Source organism: Megascapheus bottae, chromosome 13 (genome assembly GCF_031878675.1).
Source record: "Megascapheus bottae isolate mThoBot1 chromosome 13, mThoBot2.hap1, whole genome shotgun sequence".
Lineage (NCBI taxonomy): Eukaryota > Metazoa > Chordata > Mammalia > Rodentia > Geomyidae > Megascapheus > Megascapheus bottae.
Window position 1 is genome coordinate 46,933,646 of NC_143521.1, and position 21,785 is coordinate 46,955,430.

General features: G+C 44.6%; 1 protein-coding gene across 4 annotated transcripts in view; it reads left to right on the forward strand.

The window, feature by feature from the left end:
* The window catches only part of Ccdc149 (coiled-coil domain containing 149), a 68,718-nt gene that overhangs the window by 20,896 nt on the left and 26,037 nt on the right, over positions 1-21,785 (forward strand). For 2 of the 4 annotated variants that reach the window (XM_090343758.1, XM_090343759.1), the window contains exons 2-5: positions 510-671; positions 2,067-2,105; positions 13,047-13,154; positions 21,574-21,690. In XM_090343758.1, coding sequence (XP_090199884.1) covers positions 510-671; positions 2,067-2,105; positions 13,047-13,154; positions 21,574-21,690 — 426 coding nt within the window. The remainder of the gene's footprint in view (positions 1-509; positions 672-2,066; positions 2,106-13,046; positions 13,155-21,573; positions 21,691-21,785) is intronic. The other 2 variants (XM_090343760.1, XM_090343761.1) reach the window with 1 other exon arrangement.

A 21,785-nucleotide genomic window follows, 5' to 3' on the forward strand; every position in this document is an offset into this window, starting at 1 on the left:
GATCTCAGTCTCCTGGGTAGCTAGGCTTTTAAGTTTGAGCCGCTAGCACCTGACTAAATTTTATTCTTCTCTGGAAGTTGGCATCTTTTAAAACAAAACTAGAGCCTACCTCTCTTATTAACTGATTTATATGATTTTAAAAACATCCTATTTAAAAAAAACTTATTTACAAAGTGAATTATGTGTTTCGTCCCAGTTTGTGGAAGTTCATGACCATCCAAAATTGTGGTTCTGTCCATGGGGGAGCACGCATCAGACATTGTAGTGGCCTTTGTGTCCACGTCTTACTCACTAGCAGCTGTCCCCTAGTACATGATCCCTACACATGAAAATGACAGGCACTGGACTGGAGGCGTGGCTCAGTGGTAGAGTGCTCCCTAGCAAGTTCCAAGGCCCTGAGTTCAAATGCCAGTACTGCCCCAAATCCTTCCCAGCAAGCGTGTGAAGCCTGTGTGTATTGCGTTTTGTGGGGCCTTTCTTACTCATTGATGGATGGGTTGGATTCACAGTATTTGGTGTGCAAACGAAAGCTGGAGAGCAAGAAAGAAGCCCTGCTGATCCTCTCCAAGGAGCTAGACACCTGTCAGCAGGAAAGAGACCAGTACAAACTCATGGCCAACCAGCTCCGGGAGCGCCACCAGTCCCTAAAGAAGAAGTACCGCGAGCTGATCGTAGGTATTTCCTCACACAGTGTCGCCATCACTCAGTGAAGGTGCAAATGGGGTGGGGAAGGCAATGATTGCATCCAGACATTTCACAAGTGCATGTGTGTGCGTGTGTGTGTGTGCACATGTGCATGTGGGTGTGAACACATATATGTCTGTTTCTTTGTTCATTGATTTGACTCTAATACAGGACCTCATGCATGCTAGGCAAGTGCTCTGTCACTGAACTACATGCCCCCTCTTTTTCTTTCTTTTCTTATTTTGAGACAAGGCCTCACTAAGTTGCTGAATCTGGCTGTTAACTCATGGTCTCTCCCCTCCCCCACCTCTCCATCCCTGTCTCACTGTCCCAGGTAACTGGGATTGCAGACATGTATCCAGCTCTCTCTCCCTTTCCCCCCCCTCTCTCCCTCTCCCCCTCCCCCTCCCTCTCTCTCTCTCCCTCTCTCCCTCTTTCCCTCTCTCCCTCTCTTTCTCTTTCTCTCTCTAAGTGCAGACACTGTTACTCACATTTCCTCCTTGAGATCTGGTCATTGAACTGCCCTGCATTAAAAATAGAGCAGAAACATTCCTTGGGTTCAACTAATGTACAATTCTATGGGCACACCATGTAAGTCAGGGAATATTTGCTCATTTACTTGAAGTGTTCATATTTTTCAAATGGCACAAAAAGAAAGAACTTCAATTCCTAAAAGGCAAAAAGTCCTACAGGGCTCACTGTTCTCAGTGTTGCTTGATTTGGAACAAATCCTAGTGTGTTCCCTTCCCATCATTTTCCCCATAGATAATACGTGTGCGTGTGTGTGTGTGTGTGTGTGTGTGTGTGTGTGTGTGTGTGTGTGTGAGAGAGAGAGAGAGAGAGAGAGGGGGGGGAGAGAGTCACTGTTTCTTTGGATCTATTTCAAGGAGGAACATAAACCAAATGAACTATTACTTTAGATTGGGCTCAAAACAATTTTGATCAATCTCGGGGTCTTTCTAAAGTTTGCATTGATTTAGAAAATATGTAAATTGGTCCTAATTAAAAGGATTCCCAAAGCAAGGGTAGAGAACATCCAGCTCACGGATGATATACTGTCTGAAATCATTTGCTCTGACTCTGCCAAGGCAGCCAACAATAAATCAAGGTGGTTGGGTTTTTATTTTTCAAATAGCAAGTAAATTTATACTAAATGAATCATAATAATAGTGTGAAATTTGAGGGCAAGCAGGGAACATCCTGAAGAAGGGTTCCCCATCCTTGCTGGGGGTTTTCCAAAGTCATTCTGGTTCAGTTCCAGTTCACTTCTCAGCAGGACACTTGAGCGTGCTTCTCCACATTGCTTGCACGATGGTGAGGATGGGTCTGCAGAGTCACAGCTGGTGCACACAAAGTGAACTACAGTATTTTTTTCTCTGTAGGATGGAGACCCGTCACTTCCCCCTGAGAAGAGAAAGCAGGTAAGCCTTACTCCTGATTTCTGATGATTCTCGGATGAGGATAGTTGTTGACTTACAACGTATCCTTTGTGTTCATTGAAGAGAATCCTTCAGTGAACACAGCGCACTTCTCGTTTCCCAGAATCCTTTGTGCTGGTAGAAGAAGAACGGAGTGTGGGGCAGAGATTCTGATGGTGGAGAGGGGAGGGGAGGCAGCCCAGTTTAGCAGGTGGCCTCATCCCTTTGTCCCCTGTAGATTGTTGGGAAACTTGGAGTGGAGGGCTCATGGCAGCGGCAGCTTGGCTACTGTTTAGAAGACGTGCCCTCATCTGCTCTTAGATCCTTTCACTCAGACTCAAACCAATCTTCCATCAAAACTCAGAATTCACTTGAATTCTGTGCATGGTAGCCATCGTTGTTTACTGACATCTATTTTTCTCACATCCTCATATATCCATGTTTGGGTTCAGGACTCAGAAATGTTGTTCTATTGAGATTTCCGTATAATTTTGTGGTCATGACACATTATTTTAATCATTTCCATTAATATCTGCTTACAACAGTCACCTCTTTTCTCTTCAAACATTTCTTTGCTTCTTCCTTTCTTTTGTGGCACTGGGGTTTAAACTCAAAGCCTTAGCTTCCCTCCTTTTTTTTTTTTTTGCCAGTCCTGGGCTTAAGCTCAGGGCCTGAGGCTGTCCTTGGATTTTTCTCAAGGCTAGAATTCTACCACTTGAGCCTCAGCACTACTTCTGGCTTTTTTTTTCCCTCTATGTATGTGGTACCGAGGAATCGAACCCGGGTCTTCATGCATGCTAGGCAAGCACTCTACCACTAGGCCAAACTCCCGGCCCCAGCTTCCCTCCTTTTTATGTGGTGATCTCACAACTTTTCTTCTGGGACTGCCCTGCAAACATGACCCTTTCAGTCTTAGTGTCCTGCATAGTTTAGGATGGCAGGCATCTACTACCATATGCAGTTGTGGATAGTGAAGGGTGGTAGGTATCTCACAAACTTTGTTACCCCCAGTGGATTTTAACCATGAGTCTCCTGTTGTCAGTCTCTGAAGTAACTAAGATTGATTGGAGCCACTGGTATCTGACTCTTTAAGGCGTTTCTTGATTTTTTTCTCTCTCTTATTTATTTTTTCCAGAAAAAAACAGAGAAACATTTTATCACTTCTTGCTCTGATCCTACACACACAAATCCCCTTGGGATGTTGTTAAATTTGTTTCATTAAATTGATAAAAGTGAACATCTAAATTTGTTAGGTGATAAAAGTGTGCATTGGTTAATTTTGCTTTGATTGTTGATGTGAGTGAATAGTCAATTCGTTATAAATCACTGATCCACAGATCAATTTAGTCTTTATATGTATGTGTATATGAGAGACCAACTATATATCTGAAACAATCTTTGCCAGTGATATCTTTGCTAGACCTTTCCTTAACTTTACAACTTGTCTGTACTCCCACAGGCCCCTCAGTAGAGATGTTTAGTGTCCAGGAAGAGATGGGAACAGGTGCAGTGTTGTGCTCTGTGTTTACCTTGGACCAGAACTTTGGAATTAGTGGGAAACTTTGCAAGGGGGTGTTTGCAACTGTAATAGTCCCCAGCATGGATGACGCATCAGTAACCACAGAGCACTCCTGTTATAGATGCCACATGTAAAATTTCTAGGTTTGTCATCTTGGAGATTTTTGTTGTGGTGGTTTGGTTTTGGTGGTACGGTGTTTGAACTCAGGGCCTCATGCTTGCTAGGCAGGTGCTCTACTAACGCACCATGCCTCCAGTCCGCTTTTTGTACTGGCTATTGTTTTGAGATAGGGTCATGCTTCCTGCCCAGGAGCCTATCTGTAGCTGAGATGACAAACATGTGCCACCACACTTAGCTTCTTCTGTTGAGATGGAATGGGCGGGCTTTTCTGCCTGGGCTGGCCTGAAACCCAGTCCCTCTGATCTTAGCCTTCCATATAGCTAGATTGGCAGACTCATATTTCTGTGCTTGGCAATTAGTTAAGAAGAGGGATTTGGGGCCAGGAGTTTGGCCTAGTGGTTGAGTGCTTGCCTAGCATGCACGAAGACCCACCCGGGTTCAATTCCTCGGTACCACATACATAGAAAAAGCCAGAAGTGGTGCTGTGGCTCAAGTGGTAGAGCCCTAGCCGTGAGAAAGCCCAAGATCAGTGCCTAGGCCCTGAAGTCAAGCCCTGGGACTGGCAAAAAACCAAAAAAAAAAAAAACCCAAATAAAACAAAAGAAGGGGTATTGTGTCTGGGCTGGCTTCAAACTGAAGACTGAGAGTGCCCTGCTCAGTGTCTTAAGTAGGTAGAATTACAGGTATGTGCCACAAGGAAGCACCCAGCTTACCTTGAGGTTTTTCCATGCTGGTGAATAGTTCATTTATTCTCCCTTCCCCATACAGAACTGTAATCCTTAAACAACTCAGTGCCACAATCACCTCCAATCACTCAGTGCTACCCTCTTCCTTGTTAACGCCATTAGTTAGAAATGTTCCAGTGTTTGATCTAAAGTCCATTTTTTTCTGTGCAGTTAATTGATTTTTTTCTAAACAGAATCACATGGAAATTTATCATCACTCCTTAAGAACTGCAATCCTTAATCTTGAATTGCTGGGTGTTTTCAATGGTTGTTTGCAGTCATCTTTGCTGCCTCTATAAACTTTGTTAGTATTCATGAAGGAGTTTTACAGTTTTGCACTGAATTTACATTCTGTGACTTTATAATAAAAAATTTGCATCGACTGAGGCAAATCTGCTTAAATCTAGTCAAGCTTGTGTTCTTATGGTTCTAAGAATATGAGTTCTAGATTTCAAGCATTTACCCTGTAGATTTTAGTATGTTTAGCTTCTGTCCCCTTAGGGATTTAGTATGGCGTTGGGAACTTGTGCTGTGCAGCCTTCCTGCCTGGGTTGAAACCACTGATTAGCTCCTAGAAGTAAGGGATTTAGGGTACAATTGGCAGAAATTCTGAACTGTGTAGCCAATAAATGAACTAATTACCTAGTCCGACCAGAAGCCTGAGGCAATGCAGGCTTCAGGTTGTGTGGACAATTGTCTTACAAAGTCATTATGTACTTATTTTCTCTATGTCATGGTTAGCAAATAAAAGACCTGTCCATCTAGGCAAACTTGAAATAAGATCGCTAATGGATGTTTGTAGCATGAAAGTTTTGTGTGCATTTGAAGACATACTAAGATATTGTCTTCTTTTCTGTGGCCACCAGTAACTGGCTAGTATTTTTTCCCCTTGCTTATTAAAAGTCTCTTCCTTAGAGGACAGATTAGAACTTGTACACTTGTAGTTCTAGAAAAATAGTTGTTGATGCTTTTGATGCCCCCTTTTTTTGAGCTTGGAATCCTTTTTTTTAAACAACTCAATTTCCAAAGGCAAATCATCCGTTAAAGAAGCCAGGAAGAAATCGTGACAACAGTGATTACACTAATAGCTTCTCGTGGGATATGGAAATGAAAATGTCTCCTCGTTACTCCAGGCAGAACTGTATAGCCCATGCACCTTTATCTTGCAGTAAGACACCGCCGAGACATCTCAAACGACCCTTTCAATATTTTTCTTTTGCTAAACAAGCAGGGCTTCCAAAGGAGGCAAAGGGGAATTTAAATGATCAGGGCTTCATCATCTTAGGAGATGGGATTATTTCAGGTCACACCAGCACATTTCCTCCATGCAAACTCTTTTCCTTGAACAAACAGTCAAACACATCTTTAAGATCTTTGTCTTTTCCTGTTTGATTTCAAGCAGATGTATCATGGGAAATATCCTCCTTGGTCCAAGAGGGAATTGTTGCTTTCTTGTCTCTACAAAGTGATGGCTTATTTATACAGTGACATACGCAAGATGACAGCCCTGGAGGAAACCATGAAGAGTGATCTTTGGGGGATGGGGGAGTCTTTTATTTCAGTAGAAAAGTCTTCTTGGTCAAGCTTATGTTAGTCCCCCAAGACAGCAAATCAGAGTGACTTTGTATGTATGTCCTGGTTTGATGCTCAGAACCTAAACTTCCCTCGCAAGTGCTTTGAGATGCTTCTTTCTAAAACACTTTGAACAGAGCGTGTGACTTAACTGTCATACCAGGGAAGCTGAAGGAAGATTCTAGCTGTAGCCATTCTGAGCCCTTCATTTGAATTGTATGGATAGCATTTTCTATTAACCTTTTCAGTCCTCACAAGGATTTTGCAAGGAATTTGAGAACACTCCCCAAATGGATCAGAAGTTTGGAGGGTCACCGAGTCTTAAGCATTTTGTAGCTATAAAGGAGCCGCTATTAGACAGAAACAGAATGGTAACAGTTCAGCTGAAGGGACATAATCATTTAAATAGCAACCTTCCAAGCCCATTCTACAGGACTGGCCAGTAGCCCTGGCAATGAATCTGTCTCCCAGTATTTATGATTAAGAGATGGAAGAAGCAGACTGTTGCAAGCTCCATGCACAGCCAACACCTATGTATGGATCCACTCTCTGTGGTTATATATATATATTATTTATTTATTTTTTAATATTTTAATATATATTTTTTAAATAAGAAAGTTGTTACTGCAACAGAGGCCATCACTTTGGCAGCTGCTCTGAACAGGAGCCATTGCTAAGCAAAACGAGCTTCTCTCCATTACCGTTAACACACCAGTCACCACTGGACCAGTGCAATCAAGTAGAAATTGCAATTAAATTTGCCATCAATCACACCTCTCCAGAACACTTGATGTTTCATCAAACATGTGTTTTAATGTTATTCTTGTTTAAACTAGCTTTCCCCTATGGAGTTAAGAGGTCCACAGAATCAATCTTTGATGATACAGCTTTTCTTAAATCTAGTCTATTGTCTTGTTCTTTCCCTCTTTTTCTCTTTATCCTTATTTTTCTCGATGAAGCACTTAGGTCAAAAATCTATGTGTGTGTGTATGTGTCTGTCTGTCTGTCTGTCTCTGTCTGTCTGTCTCTGTCTCTGTCTCTGTCTCTCTCTCTCTCTCTCTCTCCCCCTCTCTCCCTCTCTCCCTCCCTTCCTCCCTCTCTCCCTCCCTTCCTCCCTCTCTCCCCCTCTCCCCCAGTTTCTCTCCCATTTTATTTTCCTCTCCTTTTTGAGCTCTGATTCTGATCTTATAAGTCTGCAAAGTCAACAGCACATATTGTTTTATTGTATGATATAGAGTAGTTCCCATGGCTTGTGTTTCTAATAGCTTCTAACAGGAGGGCTTGAGAGATTGTTCCTGAAAATTCCTTCCTTCCTCTGGCCTCTGGTTTGAAATACTTAGGGATCAGGTGAAAACATATGGCGTGTTCTTTTCCCAGTGTCTGGAACAGGATATACTTGAAAGGTTTATCTTAAACTCTTCATCAGTCTGTTTTTCTCCATCAGGGATGTAACATTTTTCCTCTGCTGTCTTAGGTTCTGTGAGTAGGACAGTGAATTTAAAGCACAAAGGATAAACGGGGGAAAAAAGCATGTAGTTCTATTAACTTTTTCTGTGTAATGGGAACGTGCAGAAAAGTAGTGAAATTCAAAGCAGTAGTTAGACTGAGGGTTCCATAACACTTTAACCAAGGAAAGGGAAGCTGGCCCCTAAGGGATATCTAATTGCCGAGAAGTGAGTAGGAAATAGAGTAGACAGTAGAGTAATAGCTAAGGCTAGTTTCGGTAAGGTCTGTTTATGATGGCATAGCTTGGTACTGACTCTAGTGGAGACTTCATCTTCTCCCTAGTACTGGAGAGGGAGTACTTGAAAAAGGCAAATGCTTTTGGGTAGAAAAAGAGACAAGGGAACCCTTTAAAGACCTGCTAAATTCAATGGCCTTCATCTCAAACCAGTATTTTGGTCCAAGTGGGATAGTTTGGGAAGACACATCCAGCTTCCCCCCACCCATTTCTAATAGCAAAGAGAGAAAGAGTATCTGGTAAATCCTTTTGGTTTCCCATCCAAAAAGATTAGCGTTGTCTTTTAATGGCTGACATCTCCTGAAATCTCTGCCTTGTGCATCAGTGTTGATGGCTGGATCACTGCAGACAGGCCGGGCATTGCCAAGTACGATGGGTAATTATGTGGAATTGTAAAAACCTCCATGTGTCCCCGGTGTTAAAGGTTCTGACATATGCTGTGGCATGTGTGGGTGAACTGAAGAGATGCATGACCAGAGCTGGGGACTTGAAGAGAGATAGTGAAGTGCTTGCAGTGGGAGCTGGCGCACTCTCTGATCCCTGCTCTCTGCCTTCACTTGATGCTAGTCATCAGCATTAGAATTTCTAGCGCTTCCTGGATCCCACAGCGGGAGCAGGTTTTGGTGACTTGCTTGGGTACACGTCATTGCACCTAAAGACCGAGATGATCAGAATGGAGAACTGCAGTATCCTTTGGGCTTCAAATCTCCTCTCTTCATTTCCATCAGCTCTCTCTTCCCTCCATCCCTCCCTAGCACAGTTTTTAACAGATACGCTCCTATGTGTCTATCCAGCCTTCCCCTATTGTGAGAGTGAAAATATCAACCTTTAATGTTGGCTCTGTCTCATCTGACTATTTTAAATGGGTTCCTTTGAAAACCCTTCCACGATTTGCTGTTGCACACTCCCCACCCTCATCCCCACCTGAGAGACAGAAGAAATGATCTCTGGGGCCTGTTTTCTTTCCCTGTGAAACCCTTGCTAGCCTTGGGCCATCTGCTACCGTCTCCCATCATTTCCTTTCTATGGTTGCTGCTATTCTAAAGTGATGGCCGCACGGCCCTTCCCAACAGCACAAAGACAAAAACGCTCTGCATAGCTGATAAATTGTACACAGGAGGCCCCCGCTCCTTGATGGATGGTTCCAGTGAGTGTGTGTGAGTCATGGGGTTATTTTTGGTCAGAAGAATTGTGTGTGAACTTCCCTCCTCTGTTCTGGGCGCTCTGAAACAGACTGCTTTGGTTGTTACAGTTGTTGTTCTTCATGGTGTATGTCCAAGAATAAGGTACCACATCAGAATCATCCTTTTCAGGTTTTCAAAGGTATTGTTTTGGAGTTGAGCAGGTAGAAAGCTAGCACAGGGGAAGAATTATGTGTTGACAGGCAATACACCTGTTAAGTATAAAAGAAAATTACAGTGATACCTCCCCCATCTACTGTACCCCAGGGGTTCTGTTTAAGCTGGTGTAGATTTATGGTGAACTCATGGAAATGCCTGATTTTATTTCTTCAGCCAGGTTACAGAATAAGTCATGTGTGATCATCACAGCTCTGGGTCCCTAAATCCCTGTTTCCTGTGGTACCCCCAGCCCTCTGCCCTCAACTTCTCTGAACTCCTTGAATGAGGTTTTCCTCGATTCTTGCCCTGCCCACTACCCAGATATCTGGGAACATGTTGAATTCATGCTTTTCAAGATGATGTCTGAGGACTGGTGCCAGGCTGCAACCTAACTGTGGTTTGGGACAAGATAAGAGATAGAAAACGGGTTCATGTTCAGAAGAACAATCTGATAGCATGATTTTATGTGTGTTGAATCTAACAATGACCTTTTAGGGGAGTTTATGTTGATGTTTCCTCAGTTCCTTCTCCTGGTAATCCACATTTGTTGTGTCTTATGAAGACATAGATCAGGGATGGGCTGGAAGAACAACATCAGTCATTCACCCCATTCACCCATGAAGACTGAGTTGCTCTGATTTTAGCAGTGACAGTGGTCTGGTCCTTGAGTGCCAGACCTACATACCCTGAAGGGCTCAGTCATTAGTGATTCGGAAAGGGAATATAAGGATGTCTCAGCGTTTTTGGTTTTCTGTTGATTTTTTTTCTCTATTATTCTTGGAACCCATCTCCAGGCCCCTATCCGTGTTTGACATTGGTGCATCCCCTCCAGCAGAGAGGTGAGAGCTGCCTGGGCATGTGCAGAGGACAGTAGGCTCTGGTGAAGCAAGCCCACTGCTCCCTCCTGGGGACCAGCACTCTGCCAAGTGGCCTGGCTCTCCACCCGTGTGTGTGTGTGTGTGTGTGTGTGTGTGTGTGTGTGTGTGTGTGTGTATGTGCCTGCCACCCAGGATAAAATTGATAAGCTAACATCTGGAAACATTCTGGAGTAACTGTGGAGAAAAAGCAGAGGCCACTCAAAAAAGAGAATCTATTGTCTGGAGAAGAACAGGGGCACTTCTCACCTTCACTGTGGTTCTGGGAGCCAGACTCCTCTCCTGGTCTTGATTGTTTTTCCAAATACAAGTTTCCAGTGTGTGTGTGTGTGTGTGTGTGTGTGTGTGTGTGTGTGTGTGTGTGTGTGTAGAGGGGGGAGGCAGCTTGCCTTTTTCCTGCCTAGACTTCCTCAAGGATAACCACTACTTGTTTACTTGCTCTCCATTTCTAATGGAGAGCAAGTCTCGGCCTCTTCTTCATACCCTATTCCTGTGTCTGTTTAATTTGTCTCTGGAGGCCTTACTTTCTGGCTAGAATATAATGTAATTCGTGCAACTGACTAAATGCTAAGTGAATAAGAGCAAGGGGTTTTGTCTATGTTGTTCCTGGCTTGATCTTTAGACCTACAACAAGGCCTGGCGTATAGTAGCTACTCATTGAATATTTGTCATATCAGTTTATGCATGGATTACGAATGAGGCAGAGAGAGGATCACAAAGGAACCAGGTGTTCACAGAGGTATCTGCCATAGCCTCGCAGCACTGTCTCTGGGGACATGAGTTTGAGCCATTGGGCAAGTCTTCAGTCAGCATCTGTTGGGTCCTGAGCACCAGGGCTGTCGTTCCAGATTTTCATGTGGAATATTCGCTGCTAGCTTCATTTTATAGATGGGGGAAAGTCAACAAAGATCTCATGTGGGAGCACATCCCCCCCATCCTGGCAGAATTGGGATGCAGTTCAGCCTCTCTGGTTTCATCTACAGAAGTTTCCACAGATCGTCAGCTGCTCCTGGCGGGTCTTCTTGCTTTACTGTCTCACCTATGAGATGGTGGTTAAGTTTCCTCATCTGTCACAACTCTTGTCCTGCAAGAAGACACATCTGCAGAGATGGGAATGGAATGGGATAGGTTTCCAGGGGGCTAGAAACTTGGGTTTTGTTGCTGTGTGATGCCCATAGTCTAATAATTCAAGGAGGAGGTCAATAATTGAGAGATAGTCAAAGCCCAGGGGGACAAGTACACTTCCTGTTGTTGCTATTTGTAGGCACTTTCTAGATGCTTCTCTAGGCTGAGACCATGACTTCTATATTGCATGGATTCTCATCTCTTAGTCTCCCCGTATTTATGAAACCTCTGTAGCAGAGCTGGAGAGGTGAGAAGAGCAAACCAGGTTCCTTGCCCTTCATGCAATTTGTATTTTCTCAAGGAGAAAGAGAAGGAAATAAACAGTAAGCAATAAACCATGACGTGAATTATATGCTATGTTAAAAGATGGCACACTGTTCTGTTAAAAAAAAAAGACCAAGTAGCAGTAGAGATGTTTGCCACATTAAACCAAGCGGTCCAGGTGGCCCTTGTTTGAACAGAGGCCTTGAAGAGGGGCCTGAAGGAGACTCACAGAGGCCAGAAGCTGCAGGAACTTGATCAAGTAGATCAGGTCTGGCGGTGGGAATAAGGAGGTGGCAGGATGAAGGGAGGGGCTGGGGGCCTTGAAGGCAGAGACAGCTGACATTGAGCCAATGGGCTACCAAGGTGAGGTGATGGGCCAAGATTAAACCTTTATAGTCCTCCCCCTTTGCTTTTTAAGGGCAACAAATGTAAGTGTTCTTTGAATTATTAGAATTAAAATCCTGGGAGATCAACCATTAGATCGTCAGATTGTCCCCCAAAGCTTTTGGGTTTGGGTTTCTCAGCATAGCACACTGGGGTGTATGGAACAATCTGTAATCTCCCCGTATGCATCCTTCTCACACTTTGCAGACATCAGGTCTACCAATATGGCTGCTTCCTTCCCCATCCTTCCTCAGTGTATCCAGCCCACATGTATAAAACACTAGTCCCAACTGCCCCACATGTGGCACCTGCAGCAGGAGAAAAAAACAAAAAAAAGCCACCATCCCTGCCTTTCAGTTGTGATCTTATCCTTCTAACGTGAGATGACAGTAGTTGGTGAGGTGGGAATTAGAACAAGTAAAGGTTTGTAAAATCAGTCATATTCTGTAGGAGAAGAAGCCAGGTGCAGGTGGGGGGTGAGGGGTGGAGGAGAGGGGGGAGGGCCTTGGCTGGAGTGGATGGATGCCTGAATTAGATGGAGGAATCAGAAATCTAAGGGTCTGAGGAAGAAGTAGGTGGGGGAGGGGGAGATGTGGGGAACAACAGGAGCAAAAGGAGGAATCTCTGTTGGAAGGGGAGCTGGCCAGGAGAGCCGCCCTCAGAGGCAGAGCTTGTGTGAGGGATGACATTGTGAAAATAGGAGACAGTGGCCCTGTTTTTTTGGTACCATGTGCACTTGACAGAGACAAAGACTCAGTCCCCGACCCGATTTTAGAAATGACTGCCTGTCACCAGCTTCCTCTTTGCTGCCTCCTGGAATTGTGATTGACATACTGGGCCCTGTGGTAGCAAAGAGAATCTCATTCAACAAGAGAGTCAAAGGCAATTTTTGTTTTTAAGAAAAAATAAACACCAAAATGAAGCTCTTCCTATTGCTGGCTGTACTGTGGAACTGAACTCTCCATATTGAAGATGGGATTTGTAGCATTGAGCTCTAGGACATTTCAGAAGTAGTCAAGTATGACTAACTTCATTATTGTCCAGGTGCCCTTTTTGAGCCGTTCTGGAGACAAAGGACAGCCCTGAGTTGACGTTCACGGCCAACTTCACTTCCTTCCGTGCAGCAAATAGTGGCATGACTCACACCCTTGCTGTGTTCACACTCATGGGCTTAATGGAGACAGCTGGGCTGGGACACCATCATTAATAAACCCACAAAGCCCTGCTCTTCCCCACTCCTCCATTTCTGACTGACATCATGATGTGTTGCTATTTCCAGGCTAATCTTGCACAGCTGTTGAGAGATTCTCAGGACCGAAATAAACATCTGGGAGAGGAAGTTAAAGAACTCCAGCAAAGGCTCGGAGAAGTCCAGGGTGACAATAAGGTATGATGGTTGCTGAAAGGAACAGGGCCCCTGTCTGCCTCACTGTGGGTAGCCAACCCCATCAGGAAAACAAACCGCCGGGTTTGCTGAGAAATTCGCTATAGACGGTTAGGTTTGCAATGAAAAAATTCACAGCTTCGCATTTCTTAGCTTTATTACATCTCCTTTTGTGTGTGCACGTGCGTGAGCATGTGTGTGTTTGAGGGTGGCTTTAAAATATTGTCACAACCCACTGTAGAAGTTCCATTATGTTCCGCGTGCTGGTGAATAACATTGTTGTTGAGGGCAAAATAAAACTCAAATGCTCTACTTTTCTCTTTTCTATACAAATAACGGATTTGTGGCTTAGACGATTTGGAATTATTCACATTCGGGTTTGAATTTTAAGTAGTCCTCCTACTAATTATGTTCACATAACCAATTTATTTTATTGCTAAATTTGGCAATTTGTATGGAACATTGCTCAAAATCCATTGCGTGATATTAATCAACTCCCCCCTCCCACTGTTGGCAACGTTAATTATAAAATATGAACTCATAAACTCAAATGTGAGCACTGTCTCCCAGCTGAAGCTGAGTATAAAAGTACAATCAAAGAAGAAGAGAAAAACTACTGAAGTTTAATTCCCTCTCCCCCGTCCAATAATTTCTTGTTTTGTCAAGAGAGATTTATTTCTGACTTCTCACCAGGGATGGTTTTTACAACAGAAATGGTGTTGGATTTTGACTGGAGAAAAATGTGTGCGTGCGTGCGTGCGTGCGTGCATGCGTGCGTGTGTGTGTGTGTGTGTGTGTGTGTGTGTGTGTGTGTGTGTTTGTATGTGTGTGCAGGATCTTTTTGCTGGGAAGATGTTTTCTAATCATGAGCAAATTCCTTGACAAACGATGCTGACTGGCTTTTTATGGGGAAGGGTTGGTTCTTAGAAGGTATCATTTTGGAAAGCTGCTCACTCTTGAAAACATTGCATGGATTTGTCTGAGAGACAGTTGTCTGGGAGATCATTCTTCCATAATAAGAGGCCAGAGATGACTCTGCCTGCTGCTAGGCAAAGAGAACTCATCCGAAGGCTTCTATTCATCTGGAAGGAAGTGTGGCTTGAGTATGGTGTACTCCTCAGTCATCTGCCAGAAATGTGGTTCCCAGTGGGATCCATATTGAAAGGTGTTGCTAGGTGGCTGAGCAGAGGGTGATTGGGCCATGACCATCTAAAAGGGATATCATTGGTCTGCTGGAGTGGATTCGATCTCTCAGCAGAGTGCCCAGAGCCCACCATGGCTGCTCCCTGCTCTCTTGCTTCATCTCTCACCAAGCAAGCTCTACTTTGAACATGGCGCTTCCCTCCCCTCCCTCTGCCTCCCATGTATTGTCATCTCCATGTTGTACTACATACAGCCTAGGCTAATGAACATTTAGAACTGGAAGCTGAACAAATGTCTGTGTTTCAAACAGTCCCCCAACCTCTGGTGTTCTGTTACAGCGATGGAAAATAAACTGCCTCCTTCACTCAGTCTGCTCTTTACCCTGTTGGCCTCAAAATTCTTGATAAACTTTTTGGATTTAGAAGTAGTCTGAGAAATGAGGTTCTATTATTTCCAGGCCTGAAAAGAGGGAGGAAGAGGAAGCTCCTAATTAACTCTGGACACGCTAATCGGGCCACACAAGTGGCTCATAGATCATTGTAAGAATCTAGCCGTAACCTAGGTGCTTGGCCAATAATTAAAAGACCAGCCCTTCTTCCTCACTTTCTCCAGTGACAACAGCAGGGCAGAATGTCCCGGAGAAAAATAAAACAAAATAAATGTGGGCAGCTGTTTGGCTTACTGAAAATGCTAGAAAGGGTTTGGGGATTTCATAAACCCACCAACACTTTTGGAAGGCGTGATGTTTCTCATGATTCTTTGTTTTTATTTCCTATTTCCTCTTGCTATTCTGAGCTTTAGTTTCCTCTCATCTTCCATGTAATCCAAAATACCTTTTTGTTTTTCATTTTACCTTTTTTGGGGGAGACAGTACTGGAGTTTGAACTTGGGGCCTTATGCTTTCTAGGTAGGTAGGTAGGTAGGTGCCCTACCCTTAGAGCCAGCCTCCAGCCCTCGTTTTCCTCTTTGCTCAGGAGGAATTTTAGGATTTGCTGCTGGCGCTTGCGAGAGGCCTTGAGGATCCTTTTGCACTCATCGCAGTCTGAATGTGGTGATTTGCTGGTGTGCTGGGCCGTTATTCCAGTAGCTGGACACATTTGTCAACTTTGTTTTGTGTTCAAGGTTTAGGATTTAGTGACTGACTCATGGCCCCATGAAGCAATTTGCCTGCCAGAAGGTAGCTGGTGTACGGTGTAGGCCTCAATTTCTGGTTCCGCCTCATCCCCAATAAGGAAACAAACACAAGCAAGTAAAAGCTTAACTCTCATTTGCATGTCATTTCTTTCAAAACACAGTGCTTCCTGGCCATGTCCTCCCCTCCTCCCAACCGGTCTTTGTCCTCGACATAAAGGCCCAGTGGACTCATTCCAAAGCAAAGTTCAGTGGTAGCTGGGACTGTGGGGAGAGAAAAGGGTTAACCTTTTAGAGTCTTGGGGTATTTCGTGGGGGGGGGGAGGAGGGGTTAGATTCCTCCTATCACTGCTCCAGCTCTTTCATCATCATCTTCCAGACCCAGGTCTACCTCTTTGTCACTGTAGGCCAGGCCTCCATGATTTCACACTGCTCTCGACCTGCTGGTGTGTGCGATATTGCCTGAGCCTCAGATGTGAGAGAAGCAAACTAGAGGAAAACAACCCAGGAACCTTTGGGAAGCTACCTGTGAAGAGAGCAGAGGGCGCCAAGGAGCTGCATTGTGCAGTAGGCAAATGGTACCTTCCCCAGCCAGGACAGACTTGCTCAATTCAAGTGAACTTAATCCCTGTGGTTGGACTCCAACTCCGAGGCCAAGCAGATGGATCAGGATTTTGTGAGCAACTATTAACTTGGGAGATTTCTTTCTACAAATTGCCTTGTTTTCTGATGAACCTTAGATATATTTTGGGAAGCCTTGTTTTGAGAAGTGGGACAATAGGGAAGGATCTTGGCCTGCAGGGTTGGGAAATTACTTGGTGTATGACAGGACAGACAGGTGTGCTTCCTGTCTGCTTTCTTGTCAGCTGCCCATGGTGATCTACCTGTATCGATAATTTGGTATGGCTCACAAATGATACTATATTTAAATGGCCTTTCCCAGGAAAAATTTCCCCACCCATGAAACCTGGTACCATAAATCATTTCCAGACAACCTCATGAGAGGTTTGTGGTCACCCTGGCTTATGAGTACTTACTGGGGTCCTGGGGCCCGGGGAGTCTTGTGCCAACCTGCTATCTTGTGCCTAGATTCATCACCACCCTAAATTGGACAGGGAGAGAATCACTGTTTTTGTGTAAAGCTTCTCGAAGCTTCTTCGCACGTTGATTTCCTTGTGGAATGAATGCCTGATGGCGTGCGTGAGCTCCGGGTATGGGAATGGCCACGGTTGGTGTTTCCCTGCGTGTTTACACTGTTCTTCACTGTGAAGGTCACAGCCCCTTTCACACCCAGGATCTGTAAGGCTTCAAGAACAAGCAAGTTCAGGCAGATATCCGCTCCTACCCTCCGCCCGCCCCGGTACTCACATTTCTGGGTCCCCTGCCGGCTAATTTAAATGTAGATGTTGTGATACTGCATACACACAGAACATTGCCTTTAATAATGAGCTTTATGTTACACCAGCTGACGGTCTTTTAAGTACTGCCGTTTTATCTGGGCTTGGCACCATAAAACCAAAGAGGCCTTCTGTGGATGTCCTCCTACCTCTGTGTGGACATGGGATTTCTGGATGGGTTCAAGTAAACCAATTAAGTTGGAACCACCAGCCAATAAAGTCAGAACAATGAGCATGCAGGTGGCTAATTAAAATATACTTTGTTTTGGAGAAAGAAAAGGAAAGGGCTCAGCTCTGATGTGCCTGGTGGCTCTGGGTGAGGGATTCGAGAGCTCTTTGGTGGAGGCTCTGCTCTGTGCCTCCAAGAGAAGATGGCCCTGGATCTCAGGAAATACCTGCCATGAAATCACTTGATCGCAAAGGCTCTTGGGAGTGAAGGAAGTCCTCACCCAGTCTTCACATCGTGCCTTGCTTAAGTTAAGACTCTTGTGTGTGCCACAGAGGAAGCCTCAGGATGAGGAGCAAGTGACCAAACATCATGTTGGGACCTCAATGCATTTGGTGCAGTCCTGGCTTAGAGGAGCATGTGCCCACCCTCCCGTGTCCCCCCTCCTCCCCACCATCCCCTGGTCAAGACAGTGTGGTTTTTTTTTTATTCATCCTGCGGACCACACATCAAAATCACACTCGCTAGCAGAGGACTGGTTTTGCCCCAAGATGTATTGTGTAATAATACTCCATACCCAAGCTGTCCAGTAAAGTAGAAGGAATCCAGGCTGCTTTAAATCTTCTTGATGTGATTCCATCAAAGCTACCTTACAGGAATTCAGAAGCTTCCTAGCTGTGTGACTGTGGGTCAGCTATTTGACTTCTCTGTGCTTTACGTATGTACTTGAAATTGTGCTACCTATCTTCTTAGGAAGCCAACTGTACATCCTGGCTATGGCATAGGGCATTAAACCCTGAACCCCTGCTCTCAATAGCAGAGTGACGGTAAATAAACAATGCCCACATCTCAGGAACTGGGCAGCATGTGTCATAGTGTCACAGGGCTGTGATTAGAGCCTTCCATTCTTTTTGGAGGCCTACAACTAGGACTGTGAAAGTTGGTAGCATGTCCTATTGGTTGGGAGGGTCTAGATGGGCTGGCATAATCCGTGCTAAGCAGAGACTGGTAGGAGCTGGGAGGCAGAAATGCTGTCTGAGCCATTTGTGCACACACACCTGGGCACAAGACTGGAGCAAGTGTGGTGGGAAGAGGTGCAAAGGCCCTCAGGCAGGCATAAGCTTGAGACATCAGGGTAAGATAGGGTAGAGCTCTTGAGGGCTAGACAGATGGTTGCGAAGGTTGTGGAAACTCTAATACGAAGAGTAAGAGTGGGCCTCTGCAGCCCTCAGGTGAATTTTTAGTAAATGACTTTTGTGGCAATCTCTCTGACCCCAGTACTATTTTTAGCTATATACAAGACTAGGGTAAGAGGTCCCAGCTCCCAGGCCTCTCAAAGCTCTAGCAAATAGCCACAAACAGACCATCTACAGCTAGGGACTGTACTTTGCGAGTTCTGTGCAGAGTTGCACCCTGGCGTGTGTGGGGAAGAGACACTCAAGTTGGAGTTGTGCAGTGTGTGGCCTGGGAAGCCATGCATGGCTTTTCTTGTCTATAAGGTAACAAATTAAGATCATGTTCATTTTTGCAAGGTTGGATAGCCTGCTCTGAATGTACAGGTAGGGACAGTTCTTCTTAGGGCATGGTGGCTCCTACATCTGACTTCCTCTAGTGGGCAGTGGACTTGGGAATGGAAATAAAATGAGTGGAGGGGTGGTTGAGGACAGCACTGAAGCCTGGTAAGAGATCAATGGAAGATTAGGTCGTAGGCCTGGGGAGGCTGCATGCAGGTTAGAGCCAGGGCAGGGCCTTGCCCTTCCATCGGGCACTCAGGCTCCTCAGGCCCAGCCCAGCTGCAATCGTGCCTTGTCCACAAGCCCACTCACCCCACATTCGTCCATATACATTTATCTCTGTAAATCGGCAGATGGACATGTGTCTGAGTAGCAGGGGGGGGGGCTGCACAGAGCCTGGACCGCCTTTGGAGGCTGGCATGCCAAGGTTGGCGCTGGAATGGTGGCAGCCAGTTTTAGGGAATGAAGTGCCCTGAGCTGTTGCTTCGGAGCCGTTCCAAGGTGGAAATCAGCATCTGCCTGCTCACTCCAGATAAGGCTCGCTGGAGTGGGGCTTCATCCAGCTCAGAAGAGGGAATGGCTGTTCAAGTGGGCTCCGGTGGGGTGAGAGGGAGTGTTCTGGGGAGCAGGAGGAGGAGAAGCAGTCATCAGAACAGCAGCTCACTATCTCCAAGCACTTAGGCGTCCAGAGAATACCTCCTCTTGTTAGGGGCCAGAGCTGAAGACGAAGGGGAAGGGGTTTTGCTTGTGATGAACCTCTTATGTAGTGAACAGCATTGGTCCAGGGGTTTTTTACTGTGTGTGTGTGTGTGTGTGTGTGTACACCAATCTGTCCCAGACCAGAGCTTGAACTCAGGGCCTAGAAGCTGTCTCTTAGCTTTTTCCCTCAAGGTGGGTACTTAGTCCTTTCTTTTTCTCATGCAAGAGGCAGTCCTCATACTGCTGTGGTTTTACTGGTGAAGGATGAGGCCCAGAGAAGTTCACACATATTCTCAAGAGTGCACAGCTTACGCATAGTGGATCCTTGAAAGCTGCAGGCAACTGACTTCAGAGGCCCTGAGCTGCCCCCCCCCCACCCCAGGGAGGGCCGGATGGCTCTTCTTGGGCTTCAAGTTCCCATAGCGATGACCTCCTCAGTCCCTCTGGCCACTGCACAAAAGTGTCAGACTCAGCCAGTGATCCAGCGATTACCAAGCTGGCCCTCACTTCTAAAAATAACTGTTTCCACAACACAGCCCTGCGATTTAAGAGGCGATATTGTATGCACATTAAACACCAAATGATTTTTAACGTATTTATTGAAGCCTAGCCGGCATCCAGTATATAAAAGATGACTCCCTTATATGGCTGTCAGACCTCAATAAACATGTTTAATAATTAATTGGCATTAAGCAAACATAATCGTGTGATTCTAAATTAAGCGTGCAGTGAAGCATATTGTGAAGGAGAGCCACAGTGGTATTTTATTACTTAAAGTTCAGGCTGTCATTCTGCTTTTCACGCATCAGGAAAAATACCCAATTTTCCAAGCTGAGCTCACACTTTCTGCCAAAGGCATGGGTCCTCTAGTTCCAGAACCTCTGCTCGGAGGACTGGGTCTGCTGGACTATTCTTCATCTCTCTGTCATGAACTTTTGGGGACCTAGGGTCATAGCCAAGAGTTGTGTGATGGGGAAGATACCTGCACACTTCAGTGTGGGGAACAGTGGAATGATTCTTCTGTATGTTGTGAAGTCACTGAATTTGCCAATACTGAGCTGTTTTTTCTGGGAGAAGATGGAAGGAGCCATACAAAGGCTCTGTGTAATTGGTACTTCTGTTTTAAGTCTCCTTATTATATATATATATGTCATATATATGATTTATAATAGTGTCCATGTATTATATATTAATCACACATTTAGATATTATATTGATATAATATATAGAACATATATAATATGCATATGATATTTTATAAATCAATATAGAATTATATATTGAAATTAATATATTAATATGACACATACTTAATATATTGTTATCTATTAAATAATTATAATCAATATATTTAATATGTAATTATGTATCTATATACATAATTATGTATCCATGTCCACTGATACATTGTTCACAGTACACGAGATGTGGTACCAGTAAAATCTCCATCCACAGATGAATGGATAAAGAAGATGTGGGATACTGGCACTAGTGATTCATACCTGTAATTCTAGCTACTCAGGATGCTGAGACATGAAGGATTGCAGTCTATAAGACTCCCATCTCCCATTAAGCAGTGAAATGTCATACTAGAGGCATGACTGAAGTGGTAGAGTGCAGTGCCAGCCATGAGCAAAAAAGGCAAGCAAAGGTGAGGGGGGTGCTAAATTGAACCCCAGGATTGGCACATAAAAGCAGATGTAGTATGCATTCACAATGGAAGACTGGCTTTTTTTTTAAAAGGATGAAATCCTGTCATTTGCGACAATGTATATGACTTAAGCAAAGTTAAACAAAATAAACCTGGCATTGTTGTGCAGGACCTTACTCACAGAGGGATGTTTAAAAAATTCTAAAAGGAGAGAAGGAAATAAATATTTCTCAGAGACCCAGAGGGTGGGAGGAGAAGCTGGGTAGAGGAGAGTGATCAACAGGCCTGAAGTTACATTTAGATCAACAAGTCTTCATATCCCATGGCACGTAAAGATATTTATACTATAAGCTATCAATAAGTCCCTGTATGTTTTAAAGGAGGTAATTTTCAATATTCTCCTAATAAATGATAACTGTGTGATCCACATTACGTCGGCATTCCAGCATCAAATATGGATTCTCGCCAGCTTTATACAGTGTTTGTGCACACGAATATATGTGCAAGGGAATACATTGTAATAGAGACTTTTCATGCTCTTAAAATGTTATAATATTGGCAAGCAGCTTGCCTTGTGCCTTCCTCCAGTAATTCTTGAAGGACTAGAAGGTCTAGAAGTTTCTGTCTAGTGTCCTTGTGTTTTATTTAGATGTATTCATTCGTTTCCTCCCTCCTCCCCCTCTCCTTTCTCTCCGTCCTTGTTCTACGAATGGAAATGCAGCTGCTGAGAATGACAATTGCCAAGCAGAGGCTGGGAGATGAGGAGATTGGCGTGCGGCACTTTGCGGCCCATGAGCGGGAGGACTTGGTTCAACAGCTCGAGCGAGCCAAGGAACAGGTGATTGATGGTGTCTGGGAAGCGTTCGGGAGCAGGCTGGACTCCAGTGGCTCACACCTGTGACTCTAGCTTCTCAGGTGGCTGAGATCTGAGAA